The 17,173-nt window shown below is 52.0% G+C and overlaps 1 protein-coding gene across 9 annotated transcripts in view; it reads right to left on the bottom strand.

Moving 5' to 3' along the window:
- Positions 1-17,173, bottom strand: part of RGS3 (regulator of G protein signaling 3) — a 78,171-nt gene that overhangs the window by 16,998 nt on the left and 44,000 nt on the right. For 8 of the 9 annotated variants that reach the window (XM_053379850.1, XM_053379938.1, XM_053380015.1 and 5 more), the window contains 4 exons: positions 16,030-16,141; positions 14,808-14,851; positions 11,737-11,865; positions 108-791 (listed from right to left, as the gene is read on the bottom strand). In XM_053379850.1, the coding sequence (XP_053235825.1) occupies positions 108-791; positions 11,737-11,865; positions 14,808-14,851; positions 16,030-16,141 (969 nt within the window). Of the gene's footprint in view, positions 1-107; positions 792-4,607; positions 4,738-11,736; positions 11,866-14,807; positions 14,852-16,029; positions 16,142-17,173 lie in introns of those variants that run through there. The other variant, XM_053380451.1, reaches the window with a different exon arrangement.

Genomic DNA, 17,173 nt, shown 5'->3' with positions numbered 1-17,173 from the left:
CCAGAACCCACTGCCTGCCTTTTTTGGGGGAAACACCTTCTGTCCCCATGCCAAGTGCCCCTGCTGTCCCCCAGATTCCCCGCAGGTGATCCCTCTGCACGCCCTACCTTCCGGTTCCCGACGAAGAGCAGGGTGAGTTGGTGGATGGAGCCCCCGTTCCTGGCCAGCTCCTTCTTGAGTGTCTGGGGGGATGGCAGTGTCCAGCTGGTGCCTGGGCCCTGGGCCTCGGCGTAGTTGAGGCTGGTGTCGGAGGTGAAGCAGTGCCCGCCCCGCGGATCCTGCAGGAGGCTCCCCTCGCTGTGGGTGCGCCGCCGTAGTGAGTTCTGGGCACTCAGGCTGCAGGCTGGTGGCTCTCCGGCTGAGGCTTCAAACATGCTGCAGCGCTTCACCTCCCCTCTGCTCAGGTAGGCCTCGTGGCTGTCCTCGTCCTCTTCATCCTCCTCATCTTCGTCTTCCTCCTCCTCCTCTTCCTCCTCCTCTTCTTCTTCCTCCTCCTCCCCAAAGTCCGCTGGGCCATCAAGATCAAATGTGGCGATGGCTGCCGTGTCCTCCAGCCGCAGCTTGGGGATGGCAAAGGCTGTGGGGCTGAGATGGGTCTCTTTGGTCCCTTCCTCCTCCTCCTTGTGCTTCCCAGGGCTGGGGGCCCCCTTCTCCCTGGATCCTGTTGTTGGGGGGTCCTGGGCCACTGCCATTGTCTCCTCCACCGAGTCCTCCCTCAGGGCGTGGGCCGTGGGACTTGCTCTGTCCTCCCTTGTGGAGGCCCCTGGCGCTGCAGCCTCTGGCTCAAGCATCTGGGGAGGGGAAGAAGTAGAGAGGGGAAAAGGGTCGGCCACATGCTGGGGGTAGTGCAGGCACGGGGGGGGGGGGGGCAGAGGGGCTCAGGTCTAAAAGTGCAGCAGCAGGGAAATGGATTGCTCCATTGCAGATGCCTGAGTTGAGATTCCTGCATTGCAGGGGGTCTACAATTCTGTGAAGAAGAGGGGCTTGGCATGCCTGGAGACCCACCCTTGTGACCCCCGAGAGGTGTCCATTTCCTTCAAAGGGTCCAGGGAAAGCTGCAGTTTGGGAAGGGAGCAAGCCTCTTCTGTCCTAGAGACCACCTACAGAACTATGATCACCCAGCCCACCCCAAGTCCCAGCACATTTGGGAACTGGAGGGAGAAAAACCTGTCATTGCTTGCCATGTGTTCTGCTGGATTGGGACCCAAGATCCTTTACAAAGGGGGAAAGGATACCAATCTATAAGAAAGCCACCTTAAGCCAAGTCAGACTGCTTGTCTCTTTCCCACTTCTCTGCTCTGCTGAGGCCCCATCCTCATCACTTGCTGCTACCTGAGAGCCCTTCTTCACCAGAGGCTCCTGCGAGTGGGGTGGGGGCTGTGGTCAGTCCAAGACATGTGCAGACCTTTGCTTGGGTTTCCCACAGTCCTTAAGAGAGGCTGCACAAGAGCATTTTGCAAACCCTCTTTGGAGGGATGGCTGCCCCACCAGAAAAAGGCCCAAGAGGAATGAAGAAGTGCCTTTGGAATGGGAAATATTGGGGGGGGGATTACATTAAATTCCTTGCAAATTCAGACACAGGGTCTGAAGAGCTAACGATGTGCCTGAGATCTTCCTGAGAAGATCAGGAGCCGCAGTCTCTGACTTGGAGGGGTCTCCTTGGATGCAAGTCCCAGAAACAAAACAAAGAGCCGCCCTTGACCGACAGGCAGGTAGGTCCACCTAACTCCACTCTGCCTTCACTGACTGGCAGCTGCCCTTTCTTTCCCAGCCCTGCCCAGCTGGGATCTGGGTCCTCCTGCATGCAAAAGGGATGCTCCCAAAATGTGTTACAGCCTTTTCAGTTGCATATGGGAAACTGGGACAGGCCTATCCCTGCCCCCTTATCCTGGGCATGTGCAGAGTAGGTGTGGCCACTCTCCAGGCGGTCAGCCTGCAGGCCTGGAAGCAGCTCCCCTGAAGAGAAGAGCAGCCCCAAAGATGGGTCAGCCTGAGAGGCCATCTTGGTGTCCAATAGAAGTATCCAACAGCCACTAGCCAGGCCCCTCCAGGAATCTCACAAGCAGGGCACTAGGCAACCACCACCCCACTCCCAGTTATCTGTCCCCAGGGCCTGGGACTCAGAAGTAGACTGTCTCTGGAGATGGACGCTCCATTCTATACTGGTTAGCAACTAGTGATGCAAGAATGGTCTAATCCTCTTTTCAGCCTGGCAGCCATGTGTGGGGTCGGCTGTTGTTGCCTGGCTAGAAGAAGCGGCCAGCAGCTTCTCTGCCTCCCCCACTCCTCAGCCAAGGGCCGATCCTTCTGTAATTCAATCAGGTTGGCCTGCTCCTTGCTTGACCAGCCCTGACGTCAGCGCAACCAGCTTAAACAAACAGAGGCTGCCTGCTATCACAGCACCACTGTCAGCAGCCATGGCAGCTGAAATTCTTCCAGGCCACGCATCATGCACCGGGAGCTGCTCTATCGACCAGAGCCACTTATGAGACCCAGCGACTAGCAAGCAGCAGGAGCGGCACTTGCAGGAGCCAGGAGAGCTTCCTGGGCCAGAGAGAAAGGGCACCTCTGCAATTGGACCCCGGAAGCCTCGTGCCTGCACAGAAGGAGCCTCCGCCTGCTTGCTCTTCAGGGTCAAAGGAGGGTGCTCTGGGGAAACACACTGCCAATGGGCAAACACCAGGCTCCCTATTGGACAGGCAAATCTTGGCTTGGCTAGTAATTTTTGACCAACAACAATTCCCCCCTCCCCAAATATCTTCTGGCAGATGCTGAGGGTGTACAGAAGCTAAGAAAAAGCAGGAGCTATTCCTGAAGTTTCTGCACTCTCCCTAAACTTAGTGCAAAGGACCCTTCAAAACACTTTGTCCCCCCTGACTCCTTCCTCGGGAGAGATTGGGGAGGAAGATGGAGATGGAGAAAAAAAGGGAAGGGTCTGAGGCAATCTCTGTTTGCTGCTTTCCCTCTTCCCTTGGCTTCTCCGGGTTTCTCCAAACAGCCACACAAAGGAGCATTCTGGAAAGGGGTGTGGGGTCAGGATCTTGCCAGGTGGCAAAGAGTCACTTGCCCTGGCTGAGCAAGGAAGTTGATTTGCAGATGCACACATCTGGTGACAGTGTGCCTTTCACAGGCAGAAAGCCAAGCGGTGCAGTGGTGGAATACAACAATGGGTGCCTGACGTGCACTTAGTAAAAGAAAAACTGGACTCTCATGTGTAACCTAAGCTGCAAGACCAGCTGCCAAGTCCTGAAACTAGCCCGGATGGTGGGGGCTTTGGCCCAGAAGAAAAAGCTAAGCAGGGTCCAGTATGGTTTCAAATTCGACATGAGACTGCATGCAAATCCCTGGATTGCAGGGGGTTGGACTTGATGACCCCCAGGGTTCCTCCCAACTCTACAGTTCTATGATTCCAAGGGAGGATCAGCTGTCCCTGCCTAACATTCCCTCTCCACAGCAGCTCTTTAAGGGATGGAGCCCAGAAATCATTTGCGGCACCCAGGCAACTCCACCAGCAGAGAGGCAGTGCTGGTGGGGGATCCCCTGGGCTGTGCTTACTGAGGGAGGGGCATCAAGGCACTCTGCATGCAGGGGATCCCTGGGTTCAAATCCTGGTAGCAACTCTGGTTAAAAAGGAGCAGGCAGCAAGTACTGATGGAAGACACACACACACACACACACACACACACCCGCCTCAGACCCTGGAGAGTCTCCCACCAGCATAGTAGGCAACATTGGGCTAATCTGCCCCTGGTTCCTGAATGTTAAATAGACAAACACACACAAAACAAATAAAATCCCCTAAGCCAGGCAGCCCAGAGTGTTCGTTAAATAACATCAACATACTCAAACATTAGGGCAATGTGGCCAAGTGCTCCCTTTCATCAATTTACATTTTTATATCCTACTTTTAAAACTGCTTCTCAAAGTGGTGCATCTCTCAGATGAAATGCTGGAGGCTCTGAGGGCATCAACTCCCCTGCCTTGGATAGGGAAGTTTTTAATGTTTGGTGTACTGTATCTTAATTTGATGGAAGCTGCCCAGAGTGGCTGGGGGTAACCCAGTCAGATGGATAGCATATAGTAAGTTATTTATTGTTATTGTAATTGTTATTATTCAGCAGCACTTCAGAAGGACACAATAAAAGACTGACCAAAACTCGGGGCTGAAACCAGTGTGAGTGCTACTCAGAGTAGACCCACTGGCCATCTCTATCCATTTGAATGGGTCTACTCTGAATATAACTCACACCGGATACAACCTTTAGTTTATTATTTTTTAAGAAAAATAAAGCTCAGCACCCAGAGAAAGAAGCTGGAATATTTCAGAAGCTCCTCACTTTCCTAGCAGTCCCCACCTGCCCAGTGGCGTTTCCAGTCCAACCTCCCCCTGCCCCAGGGGCTCTGCGTGAGGAAGGGGGTGCCAGTCCACTGCAGACCCCCAGCTACAAAGTGGGCTGTCTTCCCAGCACTGCCCCAAGAAGAGGGGCATTCAGCTTCCAGCTAATGTTTACTTGCCAGGCAGCAATGGGGCAAGGGCCGCCCTGCCCCCTGCCTTCATGAGCCCTCAGCTCCTGGGCTCCTTGACCTTATATATCAGAAGCACTTACCCACTTTGTGGCCCAGACAGGACCCCTCTTCTCCAGCCTGCCGCTCTTACAGGTCACCCTCCCCTCCCCGCAATGACAGCAGCACCTTTGGCGGCACCCAGCAGTCTCACCCCGGGCCAGGCTCTGGCACGGAGACCTCCGTGCAGCCGGCCAAGCCTTCTACGGTTATTAATGGAGAAGCAGAAGCTGCGGCTCCCCAGATAGTGATCCTCAGAGCCTGTCGGTCTATTTCTGGCTCTTCTGGGGCTCCCGGGAGCTTCTTGTACCTGACAATAAGGAGGGGGGCGGAAAGTGACCTTCACTATCAACAGGGAAAAGACTCCCTGCCTCTCCCAATCAGGGCAGACGGAAACACACGTGTGTGTGTGTGTGTGTGTGTGTGTGTGTGTGTGTGTGTGTCTAAGACCCACTCCTGAATCCAGTAGCCATGAAGTTCTAACTGATAGTCCGATTATCATTTATATGACAGCACTGCAGCATATACAGTCAGGAAGATAAACAGCAGCAGATTCCCATGGAAAACCTGCCCCCCATTTGAGCAGCAGCTGGTTCCATTTACGCTGCCTTTTTCAAAGCTGCCTCCAGTTAAAGGCTCCCCTACTTAGAGATGAGGGAGGGGTGCCACAGTTTTTGCACATGCACTTGCGCTGCACCATGGGATTTGTGGTTTTAAGGCTGCATAGACAGTATGCCACACATGGGCATGCAGCAGTTTTGGCACTTCCAAACCTGAAAAATTCTGGCAAAAGTGGGCTTGCTGAATTAATCCAGATTAAAGACCACCTTACTCCCGTTTTTACTGTGACTACCTCAGATTAGCATACAGGTATACTTGAAAACGATTCTCAAATAAGGATCCGGAGAATCAATGTTTTACAGCTACTGTTTTGAAAAGCAAGTGAAAGTAATTCCTTTCTGATTTAGTGTCTTCTTATACACACACATTAGAAGCCTATTTGCTCAGAGAGATGGGAGCTTCTTTTCCCCAAGACATACAACTAAATGCACTATCCTTTCCACTTGAATTGTAGAGAAAACAGGGGAAACACTTTTGAAAGTCAAGTGGATAATAAGGAAATGGAGGAGGAGGAACTCTGATGGGAGCTGGGAGCTCCCCACAGTGACTTTGAGGCACCATCTGCCCTGGCACCTGATGTTTTAACCCCACACTGAAATTCTCTGCCATTCCCTTCACTTTCTGCAAAGTCCTGAGAGCCCAGCCTTAACCTGCTGCTACTGCTGCAAAAGTATTGGCGCCTTTAAGAAATGAAGTACACAAGAGTGGAATATAAGGCATATTGGGATTTTTTTTGTAGTTCCGCAAGAGTTCAACTGATGCCCAGTAGCCCAACAACCTAACATAAGCAGCAAGATTAGAGGAGGAAGGATTGGCTCCCAAGAGTGCAGGTGGCAGAGCCTGTCAATGGGCCTGAGCTGGATCTGCTCTTTTCTGTATATTATTGTGCGTCTTAAGCTTGGTTTTAATGCTTGTATTAAAGTTTGTTTCTGTAATTTGCTTTGAGTTCATCCTTTCAAAAAAGCAACTAAATAATAATGTTCTTCATTTTGCCAATATTTCCCACATTTCTGCAGCAATTCGCTTAAAAAAAAAAAATACTGTAAAAATCCACCAGCGTTTTAATGGAAATTTCCCATTAACAAACACACATTTTTAATATAAACATTTTTGCAAACTATACCCCCCAACACAATGCAATTCTGTATATATTGTTTGGCTTGAGAAAGGTGAATCAGGCATCTCCCTACTGAACCACAATCAGATCTCTCCACCATCGCTCCTGAGCCCAACAGTGGCCAATTCTGGTCTATGGGCTGGTCTGTGGCTGCTCTGTGTCATCATTGAACGGGGGCAGGAATTAGTGGGCTAGTTGAAAGCATGAATCTTCCTGAAGATCAGGTCCAATTAACAGGGGCTCTGCTTTTCAAATGGAGGTTAAGCCACTGTCTGTTTAATCATGCCAATTAATCCATCCCTGCTTATTGAATTTGACAGAGAAGGCGATGAAATACTGAGGAGGAGGGGGGATTCAGCGAGGGGCAAGGCAGAGACGTCTGGACATGTCCAAGGATGTTTTGCCAAGGGCTGCACAGTTGTCTTCCTTTTCACATCTCACAAGAACTCAAACAACCTTAGGAACACAACAATTCTTCCACGGATTTGCCCAATTCTTTCCCCAACCCCCAAAGCCATTTAAACTAGCAGCAACCTCCATGTTTAGAAATTATAAACAAATGAAGGCTGGAAAATGTGTTCTGTGTCGGTCAGCAAGTACATTCCCCCACCCATCCACTGATGAACCTGGCACCTGAATTGTGCAAGGGGGTGAACATGTGGGAGTGTGTCCCTCCCATCCCCGCCAACTATCTCGTGGTTCTGTGGGCTGTTTTGGTCCTGATCATAAAACCGTAGAGTTGGAAGGGTCTAGGGCGGCTCTGGGGTTGGCAACCTCCTGCCAGTGCCATCAGCATCCATGACAGGTGTCCATCCAACTTCTGCTTAACAATCTCTAAGGAAGGAGAATTCCCCAGCTTCCTAGGGAGTGATGGTAAAGATAGGATAGGCCAGGAAGCACCGCTTTTACACTTATACACACAGAGAGAGTAATATATCCACAGTCTCTACTTATTTAACATCTAGAGCAGTTCCACAGCTGCTCTCAGAGCTGGGCAGCCCCTCTTTCACAGCCGGAGGGCTGGTGGGAAGCCTTCTTCCCCTCAAGATGTTTACGCAGCAGCATCCCTCGGCTCAGACAGCAGCCCTGCCTGTCCACCCAGCTCCTGGCTCCTCTGTGCCAGCTGAAGTGCTTAATTGCACCATGGACTCACCTATCATTACGAGAGGCTCAAAAGCAAATAAACAAGGCTCCGGCTGCGGAAGCAAACAGAGCTGGTCAGGTTCCAACACGCCTCAGTGGCTCACCGGGAGCCAGTGGCCTTTGGGTCTTTGGGGAAGGAGGACTCTGGCATGTAAACACCTTCCTTCTCCTCCTTCTCCTCCTTCTGCAGTGGGTGCCCATGGATGGCTTTGCCCTCGAACATGCCCACGGCAACACAAGATGTCACTGTCGACATGTTGACATTAAGGTGGAATGGAAATCTCAACATCCACATCTTTCCAGTGAGCGCAATCGAGGCCAGTGAGGATGATGATGATGCAACTCTGATTCCACATGGGAAACGGCAGAGGCCTTAGGAGGGAGATTTCCATACCCTTCAAGTTGTTCACCTTTCACAAGGACAGCCCCCTCTTTTCTAGTCCCAGGCATTTCTCTGCCTCTTGCGCTGCCTTGTTAAAACTGGGAGCCAGTGTGGTGTAGTGGTTCAAGTGTTGGGCCAGGACCTGGGAGAGACCAGGGTTCAAATCTCCCCCACTTGGGCATGAAGCTCATTGGGTGAGCCTGGGGGCCAGCCACCACCTCTCAGCCTACTCTACCTCACAGTGTTGTCGGGGGACATTAAATGAGGAGGGGGAAGAACCACGGATGCCACCACAAATGCAAGTGCACAACCAACAACACCCTCCGCAGGGGCTGGGTGGCTGAAGTCTAGGCTGGGCAACTGGCAACAGGCTGTGGGACGCTCTGTTTTTCTGCAACCTCATCTGTCCCTTCTGCATCACGGCCGTTGTTTTTGTAACAAAAATTATGCAAGGTGCGTTAAGGGACTGGAATGGGAGCAGAAGTGACTTCTGTGGTGAGCAACGGATGGGATGTTCGTAACTTCTAATGTTTTTCCATTGCATAACACTCAGTAGACAAAACCAAGGATGCTCACATACCCTGAATTTCACTGGTGAAAATCAAAGCATCCTTTGCTCACCTCTTCACACAATTTAAGGAAGCTTCAAAGGATACAGGCCCTCACAATCAAAGCACCTGCACTTACTCTGCAAAACAGCCATAATTGGAGAGAGGCAGTCCTTGAGGTATTGCGATCCTAAGCCAGTTAAGGCTTTATATGTCAAAACCAGCACTTTGAATTGGGCCCAGAAACTAATTGGCCGGCAATGCAGTCGGGCCAGGATTGACGGTATATGCTCAAACCGCCTTGCCCCAGTTGCCTCGCACAGCACAATTAAAAAAAATTTCTCAGCAGGGAGATAAAACAGTGGCAAATGTTTAATTTCTACCTGATGGGCTGCTGTTAAAGCACAACAGCAGAACCAGTGCAGAAAAGTGGGCAACCTTACAGTTTTTCTTCCGAGTCCTGCTGTTTGTTTTTTTGAAAAAGTAACACCACAGAAATAATTTGCAGACTCTTGTAATTTAACAGGAGGGACTAGGCTAAGCCCTCCCCTTTCCACTCCCAGTCCTTGAGATCACACTCTCAGCTCAGCATGAACTGGTCCAAAACAACCACACCTGCATGTGAACACACGCAAACACAGTGGATTCTGCACTCACCCCCAGTAACACAGACCAGGTTTGCCCTCTTGGCCATTCATTGCAAAATTACGTCCGCCCTTCCTAACCACCCTAGAAGGAAGCTTCACTGGGGATGGGAAGTGGTTACTCGCAACATTTCAAAATCTCTCGTCCCAAATGAAAAATCTCAAGGCAGCACACAAACAGCTGTCAACAAACTGCAATCGAACACATTCATATTAAAGCACTGGAGAGGAGCAACTGAAATCTGCATGAAGGTTAGAAGCAGCCAGAGAGAAAGGAAGCCTCGTTCTCCCATTGCCTGGAGCAACATGTGCTCTTCACACCCGCCCAGCAGCTGTGCCAGCCCTGCTCAGGCACAGTTCACCCTCATTGCTAAAAGCCAGAATACCCACCAGAGATCCCCCAGGCCCTTCTTGGAGTGGGCAGAAAGCAGGGCAGAAGCACCGCCGTTGCCTCCAAGGCTGCCACGTGGCCTCTCCTCACTCCCTCTGAGGTGGGCAGAGAGGCAGAGGGGTCTGGCGCTGCTGACCAGGCGCCAGGTGCCTACCTCGCAGGTGGGCTAGAGCCACGAAGGGAGGCAGAGGCCCTCCTGCTGGCTGCTCTGCCTCTCCTTTCTGCGGGGAGCATCTCTCCTTGGCTGGGAGTGAGCTAGGGACACTCACACAAGATTTCATTGTCCTCCCTAAATCACTTCGTCATTGGATTAAGCATTCGTCAGGACCTTTGCCAGAAAGCAGCCAATTCAAATTACGCTCATAGCGCCAGATGCCCAATTGATCTTGGCTGCCCAGAGGCAGGCACTGCTTGCTTGCTTGCTCCCTCCCTCCCTCCCTGGAAACAAAAGCAAGGCTTTCAGGGCAGGCTTGGCTTGAGGAGGCAAAGCCCTCAGGTTGCCCAGCCAGGGGTTGCAGCGGACATCAGCCCCTCCCTGCCCAGAGGGCAGCCTTCTCTTGGCAGCCCAGCTGAGCACCTGCTGCAACCAGGAAACAGGCTGCAGAGGAAGGAACTTGGATGCCATCCCTTCTCCCCTGGCAGGATTCCCATGCCTTCAACAGTGGCACAGTAGGAGGGAAATCAACAGGTGAGACCTTGCTCATTTCTGTGCAGAATGTGCTTTGTCTGTTGAATTTCTGCAGGAGCAGTAAGCATGAAAAGTATGGGAGGTCTGCCAAGGAAAAATAAGAAGCAGCCTCCTTTGAAACAAGGAGGTGTGGTTTTCCCCAAAGACGGCAAAGTGGTCCAGGAAACAAGGAGACAGCAGGGCAGAAGCTGCCCGATTCCCAAGATGCACTGCAGGATGCAGTGTCTGGGGAGAGGGGAGGGAGAGGCTTTCAGAAGCAGGTGGGTGGGTGGGGGTGGGTGTTCGTTATCAGCCCCCAACTACTCTCTGAGTCCCTGCAGGGACTGCAGTCTATTCCTCTGTACCCAGACAAAACTTACAATCCCTGTGGGAAGAAAATCCCCCCCTGCCCTGCCCTTCTCGCAGCAGCAGCAGCAGCAGCAGCAGCAAGGCTGCACCTTTCTCTTGGCTTCTGCTGCTTCTGTGGAGGAGAGGGCAACCTAGAGTTCTTGGTCCTGTCAGATATAAGGAACTTCCAGGTCCAAATGCAGTCCAGCTTTGAATGCCAGCAACTGGCAGGGCAAACGGGGAGGAGGGCAGCTGCCCCCATGCACAGCTGGTGGGCTTCCCCCAAAACTGCACTGACTTCTGCATCTACTGGCAGAACTGCGGCCTCCGTCCACCCTTGGTGTTGGGTTGCGCCTCCATTAGGAGAAGCTACCAGCCACCAGGGGCCTTTGGGGAAAACAATTCTCTAATGATTAGCAGGAGCTGAGAAGGCAACAGTTAGTCTTTGCAGGCCATTAGCAAGCAAGGAAGGAAGACACAGTCACTGAGCAGCCATCACAACATTTCCTTTTGCTATCCAAGATCCCCTTAGCCAGGGGTCAGCAACCTTTTTCAGCCGTGGGCTGGTCCAACATCCCTCAGACCATGTGGTGGGCCGGACTACATTTTGAAAAAAATAATGAACAAATTCCTATGCCCCACAAATAACTGAGAGATGCATTTTAAATAAAAGCACACATTCTGTGGGTGGCAGTGGAGGACAGGAGTGCCTGGCGTGCTCTGGTCCAGGGGGTCACGAAGAGCCGGACACGACTAAACGACTAAACAAAAACAACAAAAACACCAGGCAGGCCCCACAAATAACCCAGAGATGCATTTTAAATAAAAGCACACATTCTACTCATGTAAAAACATGCTGATTCCCGGACTGTCCATGGGCCGGATTGAGAAGGCAACTGGGCCGCATCCGGCCCCCTGGCCTTGGGTTGCCTACCCTTGCCCTTAACTAACCTGCTGTGCATCAGTTAAGATTTCCCCTCACTTACTCCAGGCGCCTCCAGACAGGGCTGGGAGAGGCTCCGACCTGAAACCCTGGAGAGCTGCTGCCAGTCAGAGTGGGCAGTACTGAGCAAGGTGGTCTGACTCACCATAACGGCAGCTTCCTATGTACTGTTATAAAAAACCACAGGCAATCCCAATTTGTTTCTACAACATACTGCAATTGATCTATGCCTTTAGTTGACTGATCTGCCGGTTGACTGAACTTCAGGTTTCTTTTGAGGGGGTGGGGGTTTCAAAATTTGGAAGGGTAGGTGGTGGTAGTGATGCGGGCCCCTCTCAGCACACCACCACCCTCTGCCCGGCTGCTTACCTTGCTCTCGGCTGGAGGAGCTGTGGGGGTCGTGGGCTGCTGCTTGGAGATGCTGTCGGCCAGGCACCAGCAGACTCTCTTCTTCTGCTCCTGGGAGTGAGCCTCCAAGCTGAGCACGCACTCCAGCTTCTAGGGACACAGAAGGACACCTGCCCTTAGCCAGACCCTGGAGCCAAGCCCTGGGCCCATAAGCCGGCCTCCTTCTCCGAAGGCAACATCCGCATCGTGGTCCCTCCGAGCAAAGGAGCCCTCATGGCGGCTTAAGCCCAGCACACAGAGGCTGCTCATGCCTCTCTCCAAGAAGGTCCCTGTGCTGGGCTCTGGCAACAGAGGCAGCAAGAGAAGAGGCACGCCCAAGGCTGCCCCCCAGCAGGGCAGCTCCCCTCCCACTGGAGACTTGCTAAAATCCAAGACTGAAGACCTCGCTGAGCCTCTCCTGTTGCTCCTGTCTGGGCTGCCCCGGCAGGAAAGGGAGATGGAAGTCTGGTGAACCAGGCCGACTTCTCACTCTGCTCACCGGTTACCTTGCTGAACAATCACGATGGGCCAGGCTGTCAAGCGACCCTCCACAGGGACGGACCCATCCACGGAGCTTTCTTCCTGCTCTACAGCCCCCTTTCCCCTCGACGGCAAGGCAGACGTCACTGCTACCACCCGTCTTTCAGCTAAAAGGCTCCTTGGCTAGGAAACTGACTGGCAGGGATTTATCATCCACTTACAAGGTTGCCCTCAGCGCCACAGGGGCTGCTGAGACAAAGCGCCACGGCAGCCTGTCGCCAGGCGGGCACAGTTTAATTGTATCATAGTTGTGGGGGGTGGGGGTTGTGCCTGTGTGCTTTACCGACACTTCGTCTTGCTACCCTTTTAGCAGGATGTGCAAGCTCTGATGGGCAGAATGTTGCGGTGACAAGTAGTTCACTCATTTATTTAGAGACCCCCACATCCTGACAAGTCACAAAAGTATTCTGCAGCACCCAGGTGTCTGCCTTGAACGCCTTTGCTCCTCTGACTTGCAGCAGCTGCACAGGAAGTTTAAAAGGAGCCCTATGGGGGTCCCAGAACACTTGCCACAAGGGTGGCAGCAGGAGGAATCAAGGGTCATTTAGCAGGAAGACCATGGCCTGGCTTTGCCCCCTCCACCCCCCCCCATCCTTGCTTTTTCAAAACTGGGATCGCTTCTGACTTTCTGCAGCCACAACATGCCCAGCATGGAGGGCTGTCTGAATTGGCCCAAGCCTCACCATGGAGGACAGACTGCCCAGAGGACACCTCCCTGCCCTCCTGCAGGAGCAGAATGCCCAGAGGGGCATCGCAAGGTTCTCTCTGTGGCATGCGACACAGATGTTGCTGCTGCTGCTGCTGCCAACTCAACAAAGTTATAGCTCTGTGTGCAGCAACACAGACTTCTTTTTAGCCTCACCCATAGCATTAGTCTTTAAATCCAGACCAAATCTTACCTGACAGACAGAACAGCACCTAGTCCTGAGAGGATAAGCCCCTGCGCTCTAGAGCCATGCGGGCTGAGCATGAGGCAGAAACAGCGCCATGAAGGATTGCAAGAGAGGAGCCTCTTCTATGTGGAAGAGACATGTGCGTGCTCAGCCAGCTCTGCCCTCTCCACGCTTGTGTCTCTCGGAGCAGGAGGAGAGGGTGAATTACGGGAAATCAGTTCAGGCTAACTAGGCATAAGGCCGGCTGGGCGGGGGGCAGGATTGGCTGTGCTGCTGTTGCAGCGAATGAATACACTATTTGCGCAGCTCACCACCAGAATGTGCCCCAAGAGGCATCTGAAAAGACGTTTGCAAGTGCTCTCCATCAAGAGCAATTCAGGAGCCCATCTCCTAATCCCACAGCTAATGGGATTAACGGCTTGCAACTCAATTCGATCAGGGCTGGGCGGGAGATGGGAACGCTGTGCAAACACTGCTAGCCACACGGGGTGGCAAGATGGTTCTGCGGTGCTTTTTCCCTACATGGGTGTACACAACCCCTCCACAAATCCCAGAGGGCAGGAGGTTCTGTGACCAACAGACAGCACTTGGCACTGGGGCTGAAACTCTCTCTCTCACACACACACACACACACACACACACACCATGTTTAGATTTTGCCTTTGCCAAATTTATTCCAGGTGAGGCTCACATTTCTCCCTCTGAATTAAAATGGAGGGAGGTGCCCAGGAAAGGGTATGAGGGCAACAGTGACACCCGTCCCTTCCTATGAACATGCCCTTCAGCATTTTGGTGTCTCATTTGCCCAGTGTTAGGATCACCCCCTGCATTTCCACATCAGTTTCTGACATTAAAAGGGGAGTGGGGAGCCCTGCTGAAAATTAATCACCATGTTTGTGTGAATTTTTCCACATTCACATATCTCTGCATGCAAGTTTGCCTAACAGACACACTTCTGCAAAATAATTCCCCTTATTTTTGTATCTGATGTTTGCTTTTATACAGATGTATGTTTGTATACATTCCTTGACTGGAGAACGGCATTGCAAAAGTGGAAGAAGAGGGAGCTGGGAAGGGTAGCTGAGTTTCCATTCATCCATTGCTCTGGAAAGTGTGGATTAGGTTACGTTTCCCTTTAAATCCTTCATTTCCAGGGACCCCTGACTGAAGAAAATCCGAAAACAGAGGCTCATCCAGAGACACAACAGGCTACCTCTTCCGAGGGAGAGAGAATGCTGATCTTCCGTTTGCCCCTGTGTAGGAGGCCTGGGTCCGAATGCTTTCCTGCTTGTCCCATGCTTGTCCCATGGGTCCAAGTGGTTTTGCCTTTGCTCTGTCCTTTCCCCCTGGAAAACCTACTTTTTAGAGCTAAATTGGTGCAAACATATATCCGGAGAAAACCCAATTGACATTTGCTTCAATTCAGAGGTAAAATGAGGTTTTCCCGGAAGAAGTTTCCCCAGCCAGCTCACCTTCTGCCCCACCCCCACCCCCGCTTGGTTTCCTGGAGGGCCAGCTTCTGCCCCAAACAGGTGGAAGTGCTTCAGGCGCATCAAGTAAAGGAAGCATTTGGAAAGCGATTACAGAACACAGTGTGGTTGTGCTCCGTCCAATGCTCACCTCGGCCAGGTAGAGGATGCAGAACTTCAGATCCTCTGAGGAAGCTGCAAGTGAAGCAGATCAGAAGAATTTAGCTTTCCCATGACTCTGAAGTGGCTCCCACAAGCAAAATGCTTTTTTCTTCCTGGCAATTGAACAACTGAGTTTCGCTTCCTATCTGCTTTTGTTTGCTTTCAGCAAAAAGGAAAGAGATGGAGAGTTTCTCAGCCCTCAGAAGCAAAGCTCTCACATATGCAGAGACAAAGAAGCTGCCTCAGGCAGCATCACAGGCTCTCTCCTCACAGGAGCTCGGTTCCGGCACCTCTCAGGTGGGCGCCATTGCCGTTCTAAGAGAATAAGGGAGAAGTTCACGATGAGCTCCAGCACCTCTTTTTCTAGAAAAATAGCACCAGGCATGACAGGCAGAGAGAATTCACACAGCCTCCTAATACTTGGTTTAGCAGGTCAGTGCTAAGTCCAGGAGTGACAAAAGGAATTCCTTCTACGCTCAACTCAGTCCTGCAATTGGTGGCCAAAGCCCTCGGTCACAGGGTAGGGTGGGGCTTTAAGGGAAAGAGCTGGGTGACTACAGGGTGGCAGAGGAGAGGTCTGTCCATGGTTGTGGCCATGACAGCAGCTTGCAGGGAGACAGGTCTGGGTGAAACCTCACTGGATGACACAGTCCTTACCTTATCTCTCACCCTAAACTTGTTGAAATAATATTTGGGGTGGGAGGGGGAGAGAAATCATGTACACCGCCTTGAGTTCCGTGAAGGAAGGCAAGATTTAAAGCAAAACGTAAATATATAAAAATAAATGGAGCCTCCATGTACTTAGGCAGTATACTTTGAACACCAGTTGCTGTAAAGCAGGAGTCAGCAACCTTTTTCAGCCGTGGGCCGGTCCACCGTCCCTCAGACCATGTGGTGGGCTGGACTATATTTTGAAAAAATAATAATGAATGAATTCCTATGCCCCACAAATAACCCAGAGATGCATTTTTAATAAAAGGACACATTCTACTCATGTAAAAACATGCTGATTCCTGGACTGTCCGGGGGCCGGATTGAGAAGGCAATTGGGCTGCATCTGGCCCCCGAGCCTTAGGTTGCCTACCCCTGCTGTAAAGCAATCAGGAGAGGGCTGCATATCTTTGCTCTCAACCCACTTCCTGGAGGAGCAGAGGTGCCCTGACACCTGCAGGTGTTGTGTCCTTTCTTAACCCCCTGCTGCCACAACTCACCTTCTTGCACTCTGACATCCTTCAGGTAGAGGGGGTTTCGGAGGACATTGCACCGTCCCGGCTCATCCTCCTTGGTGAAGAGCAGCAAGTCTGAGTAGATGAAGAGAGTCACCTGGGCAAAGTGGGAAGAGGACAGGGGGGGGGGTCACTTGAGGCACGCAGGGCCACCCAGCTTTGGTGGGAGTGGCAAAAGGTGGGAGAATAAGCCAGGCCTAACACTGGGCTGAGCTGAGCCCAACTCCCGGGTGGGGGTGCAGATCAACATCAGATTGATCAGCTGAGGGCAGGGGTGGACAAGAACACCTTCTGCAAAGGTCAGCCAGGAGGGGGTGCTGTGTGCCTTTGTGTGTGGCATCACCCACTACTGGCATGCAACTCTCAGGAGACTGGCCAAACAAAAGAGCTTGGTTGCCCCCTGTTTTATATAAACCAAATTCTTGCTAAGTTCTTGCTTCAACACTACAGTGGATGGGCCAGCCAAAGAGCAATTACTTTTAACAGAACTAGGAAGAGCATTTGCCTATAAACTCCCCGTGTGAGTTGTTAAGCTGATCGACTGATTGATCCCTCTGATGGCCAGCAAAGAAAGGAGGATGCCAGGCTAGGTATGGAGGATCTTCTGAGGCTTAGCCTATCTGTCCCTGAACGTGCAGCCTCCACTTAGCATCCCAGAGGCTCCTTCCCACGGCCCCGATGGTATTGTCAGGAGGTTGCCGACACAAGAGCCCCCTGGACTCTCCTTCTCTCATCAGAGATGGTAGGGTGCCAGGCCAAGGAGCCAAGAGCACAAGCGCCTCCTGTAGCACACAGCAGCGGAAACCTGGGACCAAGATCTCAGCAGATTGTGACTACAGGAACCACCGTCAAGTCTAGACAGGATGTGGCTCAAGCCAGAATCAGGATTCGGCGGAAGGACTGGCTTTGGCATGGCTCCCTCCACGGCCACCCACCACTTCTCCCCACTCTTAAAGAAAAGAATCCTTTGGTGGCATCTTCAGCTCATTTACTTTTACCCCCTTTCTGAGCAAAGCCCTGGAAGCACCTGAAGGCCATCATGCCAGAAGCACCATCCCGGTTTGCCCTCTAGGGACATGCAACGTACATCACAGACAAATTCAGGAACAATATCAAAACCATCATCATT

The sequence above is a fragment of the Podarcis raffonei genome, chromosome 1 (assembly GCF_027172205.1).
Source record: "Podarcis raffonei isolate rPodRaf1 chromosome 1, rPodRaf1.pri, whole genome shotgun sequence".
NCBI classification, from domain to species: Eukaryota; Metazoa; Chordata; class Lepidosauria; order Squamata; family Lacertidae; genus Podarcis; species Podarcis raffonei.
Note: the sequence above shows the minus strand (reverse complement) of the source record. Positions and strands in the feature narration are given on the sequence as shown.